Source organism: Melanostigma gelatinosum (genome assembly GCF_949748355.1).
Source record: "Melanostigma gelatinosum genome assembly, chromosome: 11".
NCBI classification, from domain to species: domain Eukaryota; kingdom Metazoa; phylum Chordata; class Actinopteri; order Perciformes; family Zoarcidae; genus Melanostigma; species Melanostigma gelatinosum.
The window spans coordinates 25,663,029-25,671,252 of NC_136644.1; the positions used below are offsets into that span (position 1 = coordinate 25,663,029).

Consider the following 8,224-nt stretch of genomic DNA (forward strand, 5'->3'; position numbering starts at 1 on the left):
ACGGGGAATACTGGGAATACTGGGAACACTGGGAATATGGGGAACACTGGGAATACTGGGAACACGGGGAACACTGGGAATACGGGGAACGCTGGGAACGCTGGCAATACTGGGAATACGGGGAACACTGGGAATACGGGGAATACTGGGAATACGGGGAACGCTGGCAATACTGGGAACACTGGGAATACGGGGAATGCTGGCAATACTGGGAATACTGGGAATGCTGGTAATACTGGGAACACTGGGAATACTGGGAATACGGGGAACGCTGGCAATACTGGGAATACGGGGAATACTGGGAATGCTGGCAATACTGGGAACACTGGGAATACGGGGAATACTGGGAATACTGGGAACACTGGGAATATGGGGAACACTGGGAATACTGGGAACACGGGGAACACTGGGAATACGGGGAACGCTGGGAACGCTGGCAATACTGGGAATACGGGGAATACTGGGAATACGGGGAACGCTGGCAATACTGGGAATACGGGGAATGCTGGCAATACTGGGAATACTGGGAATGCTGGTAATACTGGGAACACTGGGAATGCTGGTAATACTGGGAACACTGGGAATACGGGGAATACTGGGAATACTGGGAATACTGGGAATGCTGGTAATACTGGGAACACTGGGAATACGGGGAATACTGGGAACACGGGGAACACTGGGAATACGGGGAACACTGGGAATGCTGGCAATACTGGGAATACGGGGAACACTGGGAATACGGGGAACACTGGGAACACTGGGAATACGGGGAATGCTGGCAATACTGGGAATACGGGGAATACTGGCAATACGGGGAATACGGGGAACACTGGGAACACTGGCAATACGGGGAATACGGGGAACACTGGGAATACTGGGAACACTGGGAATACGGGGAGCACCCAGGACACTGAAGACTGTCAGGACTCTGTAAATTAGGGAGCAACCTTTCTGTTAATATGTTAAAGGAATTCTTCCCCCACAAAGTCAACGTTTGTATTTCAATCAGACAATAAAAAGTGTCTTTGTTATCATCAAGAAAACTTCTGTTTTCCTCACACGCCTCCGCGGTGAACGAAGAATCAAAAGACGGAGAAAAAATCTTTAAAAAATTCAAGTAAACTGGGGCAACGTTCAACAACAGCCTGTCTGAAAACATCTCTTCACAAACTGTCACACAAGTGGAGCAGTATCATCCACGTCTCCTTCATCCGTCCGCTCACTATACGACATAAAACACACGTCTTCAGTAAAACATGGCGATTTAAAACACACGAGTAGCACGCCTGAACCAGCACCAGAGTGTTTATGAGGAAGTATTTAGTACGGCTTCGTGAAGATGTGTTTGTGAAGTAGTGAGCGTACGACTTGATAAAGGAGACTCAGATTATACTTCAGGAGTGAGAGAGTTTGTAACCAGCTGTTTGAATTTAAGGAAACGTGCGGTAGATTCACCTGGTGATGTACTACGAACCCTACGATCAAACTCTCGCCGACTTCTTCTTCTTCTTCTTCCTCCCAGTGGCGAGTTGTGTGAGGCGGCCCTTCCTGCCCCGTCCCTCTGCCAGCTGACTCCGTGTCAGCACGACGCCCCCTGCGTGGAGAAGGAGGGGACGGCCGGCTGCCAGTGTCTGCCCGGCTTCGAGGGTCAGAGCTGCGAGAAGCTGGTCAGCGTCAACTTCGTCGACAGGGATTCTTACGTTCAGCTCCAAGACGTCAAGAACTGGCCTCAAGCCAACATCACTCTGCAGGTGATAGAATATCAACTATCAGCAGCTCTCACACACACACACACACACACACACTCTGATTAGTGTGTCTTAATGTGTGTGTGTTTCAGGTGTCAACAGCAGAGGACAACGGCATCTTGCTCTATAACGGAGACAACGAGCCAATCGCTGTGGAGCTCCATCAGGGTCATGTCAGGGTTACATATGACCCCGGTAACCAGCCAGCCACCGCTATCTACAGGTACACACACACACACACACACACACACACACAGTGTGCTGCAGAGAAGAGGAGATTGAGAGCATGACAAATCCTCTGAGAAGAGAAAAGATGTGTTGCGTCCTCGTCGTACAGCACAGAGACGGTGAACGACGGGCAGTTTCACACCGTAGAGCTGGTGACCTTCAATCGGATGGTGAACCTGTCTGTGGACGGAGGAGAGCCGACGTCCTTGGACAGTCGGGGCCGCAGCCAGCCGGTGACGGGGGACGCGCCGCTCTACGTCGGAGGTAAGAGCGTCAGCGGCGGGACAACAGAAGTTAATCCGTCTCTAGAGCGGTTCCCCCGTGTAACCGGCTGTCTCTACAGGTATGCCCGAGGCGGCGATGGATGCCTCTCTGGGTTTCTCCTCTCGGACCCTCAACGTGTCCAGCTTCCACGGCTGCATCAGGAACCTCTACATCAACCACGAGCTGCAGGACTTCACCCGCGGACACATGAAGCCGGGCGTGGTGCCGGGCTGCCAGGCCTGCCGCAAACTCTACTGCCTGCACGGCGTCTGTCAGCCCAACGCTGCTCAGGTAGGAGACGGACAGACGGAATACAGACCCTCTTACAGCTGGTAAACAATGACGTGCATGTTTGTCCATGTAAGTAGGGCGGAGTGCAAAGGCTGTGTGAGGACATTCATATTAAAGTAATAAGATTACGTTTTCGTTTTTTATAATAATCTGTCTCTTCACATGAAGGATAAAGTGGATAAAGGACATGTTGTCTTTCACAGGGTCCCCAGTGTCACTGCCAGTCAGGTTGGACGGGACAACACTGTGACCAGCCGGTAACAGCCGGCCTGACCGGAGCGGATGCTGTCACCACGGCAACCGGTGTCGACCCATGCCACGACAGCAAGTGAGTGCGGTTTGTCTCGGCGTTTAAGTTGCGTCAATGTGACAAATATGCAACTTTTTATGTTGATTCGTCTTTCCCCCCCCCCCCAGGTGTGCGAAGGGCGCGTGCGTGGCGCTGGACGCGCAGACGTACCGCTGCGCCTGCGAGGAGGGATACCGCGGCGCGCTGTGCAACCTGCAGGGGGAGCCGGCGGGCTCGTGCCGGGGGGTCCGCTGTCTGCACGGTCGGTGTCAGCAGACGGAGGACGGAGAGCGCTGCGTCTGTGAGCAGGGATTCACCGGAGAGAGCTGCGACATCGGTGAGGGGGGGGGGTGCGGCGTATCAGGGCCTGTGTAGGTTCAACAAATCTGTTATATCTGTTATATTTAGTTATATCTCAATTATAAATAACTTGTAATCCACAGAGTCCCCGTGTCGAGGTGAGCCGGTGAGAGACTACCACCGCCTGCAGCACGGGACCGTCCTCTGCCAGACGTCCAAGCCTTTCTCCTGGGTCGAATGTCGGGGTCGGTGCCAGGCGGGAGTCGAGCCGGACGCCGCCGCCGCCGCCGCCGCTTCCTGCTGCGCTCCTCTGAGGGTCCGACGCCGGCGGCTCACCTTCCAATGCGACGACGGGACCTCGTTCACGCAGGACGTGGAGAAGCCGGTGGAATGTGGCTGCAAGGAGTGTGTGTAGTGCTGTACACGTACACACACAAACACACACACACACACACACACACACCAAGCTAAAGAGGTACACACACTGTAGGGATTCGCTCACTGATAAACGGACATTTTAATGTTGGTTTTTGTATGTTTTTCGCGCGGAGACACAGTTTTGTAACATAAGAAAGTTCTTCCCTCTCGAAACATGAAGTCAACGAAGCCGACCTCATCGTCATCTTCCTCCTCCTTCACCTGCTGCAGGAGACCCTGCGCGCTAACTACCTTAACTCCGGCTCATATTCAATCGCTCGCGTGTCGAAAAGCCTCCGTTTGCCTTCTCGTGCACGTGTTTCTGCTGCGTGGCTGGTTAAGTGCTGCTCTCCACTCCCTCACAGCTGCGACGGTGAACTCCTGAGCTTTGGAGAGGCCAAGTCCCGCCCCCTTCCGGTTTCCTCATGGGTTTTTAATCCAGTTTGAATTGTGCCATTTATTAAACATATGGTGTTTGCCAATTTACAAGATAAGTTTGCACGTCGTATGTCGTTCCAATTCGCCGTTAGACTCTTTAGCAACAGGAGGTCTTAAAAATCTACATTTGAGTAATTATTTTGCAGCCAAATTAAATATTTTACAGGATATTAAACCGTTGTTTCTTCGTAACGCGTTAAATACTCGACTTGTTTCAGGGCTCGAACTAAGACAATAAAGTAGTCCGTGAGTGTGAGGTATGAGTTTACCGATGATTACAACCTTTGCTCGCAGTAGAAATCGTTAAATTGTAAAATAAACTCAGTTCATTGAGTTTGAGTCATAATTTGAATATAAATAATAAGGTCAGCCCATCACCGTGAGCAGCCGGAAGGTCAAAGGTCACCGGGTTCACTCGGGGGCAGCAGAGGGGGTCACGACACGTCACAGAGCTGCTCACCAGAAGCCCTGTACTGGCGGGGGGGAGTGTGTGTGTGTGTGCGTGCGTTACTCTTCTATCTTTGTGAGGACCGGTGTTTGGAGACCTTGAGAATGAGATTTCTCACTTCTTCAAAGGTCTGTTTCAAGTTTAAACTTGTTTGTAAGAGTTGAGGGTCGAACTATGTTCGAGTCAAAGTTATATCAGAATCTCAACACTGGCATTGAATGACTTGTCCGATTCCTAATTTTACTTTTATTACTGATATAATACAATTTTCTCAGAGTAAAGTGTTGTCATAATGTATCAGATATTGAAAGATTTAAAATGATACAGCCTGGGATGAGCCACGTAGCTGCGATGGTTCGGGGCCAAGCAACACATGTGAATTAGGGTCCTCACAAGTATAGAAGTTCAGTGTTGTGTGTGTGTGTGTGTGTGTGTCACCGTACGACGCTTCCAACAACAGGAAGCTGTCCCCGACAATGAGCTTCATTATACGACGATGCGGCGCGTTTGTTCGGATCAAACGCTCCGTCTCCGACTCCGTCAGCAGAGCCAGTGAACGCATCGCAGGAAATGTAGCTTTTATATATGATGACATGTTATTTATATGGATGTGAAACTAAAAAATAAAAATGCGTGATATTTCGTTTTAACATGTTTTAATTGTTTTTTTAAACCTTTTTTGAGTTAAATTTTCCACAGAAGTCGACGAGTTGTGTCATGAATCAGATTGAAACTAATGTAGCTTTTATTGTTATTATGAATACATCGACACACAGTAGCAGCCTAACAGATTGTAATATATATTATAAGTTTGATTTTGTCATAGTATTTTTATATGTTGAAGAGGATGTTGTCACTGAATCGTCTGTAGACTGTAGAGAAATCTTTGTTTTCAGTTGCCAAAAAAAAAAAAAAAAAGAAGTTTCCAAACCAGCCTCGCGTCATCGATGGGACTTTTCACAAAACAAAAAAAAGTCAGATCGTGTTTCGGTTCATGTTGTCTCACCTGAAAGCAGACAACAATTAGTGCTTCATTTTCCTATTCATTGAAATAAAAGAGCTGTTTCTCCTTCATTGTTTTTTCTTTTTATTTCCTCTCCGACCTCGACACTGACTCTGGTGTTCTTGTTCTTGTTGTTGCGCTGACCTTTGACCTCATAGTGTCACGGCTGTCTAGTGCCCGGGCCGAGTCGATGGCCGGTGGCAGCTCGTGGAGCCGGGAGGGGAGGGAGGGGAAAGAGATAGTGACGATGGGAAGAGGAGAGGTGGCTGGAGGACAGGAGGCCCGTTGTGAGAAGGTAGTAGGAGACAGTAAAGATGGAGGACAAAGTGAGGAATGATGGAGGAGAGAGAAAGAGGGATGTCCCACTGGGGGGGGGGGGGGGGGGGGGCGGCACTCTGAGACTGAAGCCGTTTAATGAAACAGTGATTTATGCGTCTCCTCGTAACCATAAAACATAATATACCCCCATCGGCTTTGACATCCCTCCTCCCCCAGCACACAGAAACACACACCCTTCCCTCTCCAGTGTGAAAAAGCTGCTGCATCTCCCCACCACCACCCCACCTCCACCTCTGCAACCCCCCCCCCTTCAACCTTTTTACATCGCCACTTCTACCCCTTCCCCCTCTGCTGTCCTCTTTAAAGGAGGATAAAATCATAGCAGCAGCACCTTCCCAACCCCCCAATTTCAATAAAGCCTCCACATCTCCCCACATGAACACAAAGGACTCACACACACACACACACACACACACACACACACACACCGGCTGATTGTCAGCTGTGTGAACACAAGATGATTGATCATCCGCAGAATAACTGAGGTGTTTGTCTCCAAACTGGATACAAATACAAACTATACGTCCAAGAAAGAAAGAAAAAGCAATCAGCCAGTGTCTGCACAAAATATTGACAATTTATTCTGAGTTATTTGGTGAATTTATGTTCAGAAGAAACGTATTTGATCTCAGAGGGGAAATTGGTTCACATGTCGCAGTGATACAGTGGCTCTTCTTTGGGCACTTTGTTCTGACAAACAGAGAGAACTACAAACGTTACGTATAGAAATGACAATGCATTGCACATATTCATACTTAAACAAATGACCAAAAAGAGATGCAATACATCCACATGGAGCCCCAAAATGACCGCTAAGAGACCCGAAATCACTACAAAGATGCCTGAAAATAGATGTGAAACAATCACAGAGATGCTAAACTGCTACTAAGGGACGCACAGCTCCTAATAGTGGACTGTTTGAGACAGTTTGAGGATGTCTTGTTCCTGTGTGTCCTGTGTGGGGGGGGGGGGGGGGGCTCTCACATGTCTGTACCCGGGCCCGTTGTCTCATACTTCGTCCACTTCAACGCCCGGTTTTAATTGGTTGGCAGAGAGAAAAAGGCCTCAGGAAACTTGAAAATAGATTTTTATTTGTAGTGTAGCGTGTGGATGCCGTCTGACAGCAGCAGAGGGCAGCAGGTTTTAAACACCTGCAGAGGACGAGGACCACCTGAGGACCCCCCCACTGCTTCCTCTCCTCTCTTCCTCCTCTTCTCTCCTCCACTATTATTGATTCATCCTGCCGTCTGCTCTTAACGCTTACATTTCATTTTTTCTCTCCGTCTCTCTTTCCTCCATTGTTTTTCGTTCCCTCCTCCTCTTCCTCCTCTTCCTCCTCTCTCCTCCTCTCCACCACTGAATGAGCTCTTTTGTTCATCTCTTCTCCTTTAATCATCTCCTCACACTCCTTTGTTTATTCTCTTTTTCTTCGAGTAATATTTCATCAGTCTTTTCCCGATTGGATTTAGTTTTGTGTCGTAGGATAACTGGTTTAGCCCGAGTATTCATGCTCAACATTTGAACTTGCAGAGATGAAACTGTGCAGCAGAAGAACCGTAGATGTCTCTGAACCAGCAGTTTGCCTTTTCTTTAATCCACGGGAGGAAAAAACGCTCCAATAGAAGCCGCTTTGCAATCAAAAGGCAAAAAGCCGTTGTGTTGTATTTTTATTTGAATAAGGCGTTCCTTTTTATGTTCTTCGCGTCTTCTAAAGAGACGAACACATCGGAGACCTTGCAGTTGATCTTGGTGTGTGTTGAAGTCGACAGAAGCATGTCTTGTCTTCATGAACTCTTTATTTTTCTCTCATCCTGTCTCCTCTTCTCCTTGTATTTACCTTCCTGTCGTTTGTATTTTTCTTTTGTTTGTTTTCTGTCTTCTTTCTCTTTGTCTCTAACTGTTCTCATCCATTTTATTTATTCTCTACACTTTATTTCTAACCGTCCCGTTTTCTTCTTCTCTCCCTTATCCTCCTCTCCTCTCCTTACTCTTCTTTGTTCATCTCTCCTCCACTGCCGCCCTTCTTTTCTTCACACAAACTCCCTCTTTTTTCTCTCTCCTCCTCATCCTCTGCTTCCTCCTCCTCTCCGTTGCCTCTCCTTCGCTTGCTTCTTCCTCTCCTTTGTTCATCCCTCTCCCCCTCCATCAAATCTTCTTTCTATGCTCTCCCTCTTCTCTCCTCACTCCCTTCTTCTCCTCCTCTTTTTCCTCCCCCACCAACATTCACCATTTCCTCACCTCCTCCTTTCTTCTCCTCTCATCACCTTTCCTTCACTCGTCGCTTCCTCTTCCTTTGTTCATCTCCTCGCTCCTATTTTTATGCCCTCTTCTTCTTCTTTGTTCAATCGTCCTCTTCTTCTCCTCTTTTTCCTCCCCCATCCACACACACACACACACACACACACACACACACACACACACACACACACCCTTTCTCTCTTTCCTCCTCTCCTCTCGTG

At 48.5% G+C, this 8,224-nt stretch overlaps 1 protein-coding gene across 1 annotated transcript in view; it reads left to right on the forward strand.

The window, feature by feature from the left end:
- LOC306785093 (slit homolog 1 protein-like) overlaps positions 1-5,423 on the forward strand; it is a gene marked incomplete at its 5' end in the record, with an annotated part of 100,001 nt that extends 94,578 nt beyond the window's left edge. The window contains 7 exons of the mRNA XM_079279318.1: positions 1,523-1,751; positions 1,841-1,971; positions 2,086-2,240; positions 2,320-2,531; positions 2,735-2,859; positions 2,949-3,157; positions 3,264-5,423. Of these exons, the coding sequence (XP_079135444.1) occupies positions 1,523-1,751; positions 1,841-1,971; positions 2,086-2,240; positions 2,320-2,531; positions 2,735-2,859; positions 2,949-3,157; positions 3,264-3,535 (1,333 nt within the window). The 3' untranslated portion in view covers positions 3,536-5,423. The remainder of the gene's footprint in view (positions 1-1,522; positions 1,752-1,840; positions 1,972-2,085; positions 2,241-2,319; positions 2,532-2,734; positions 2,860-2,948; positions 3,158-3,263) is intronic.
- Positions 5,424-8,224: the final 2,801 nt, after the last annotated feature.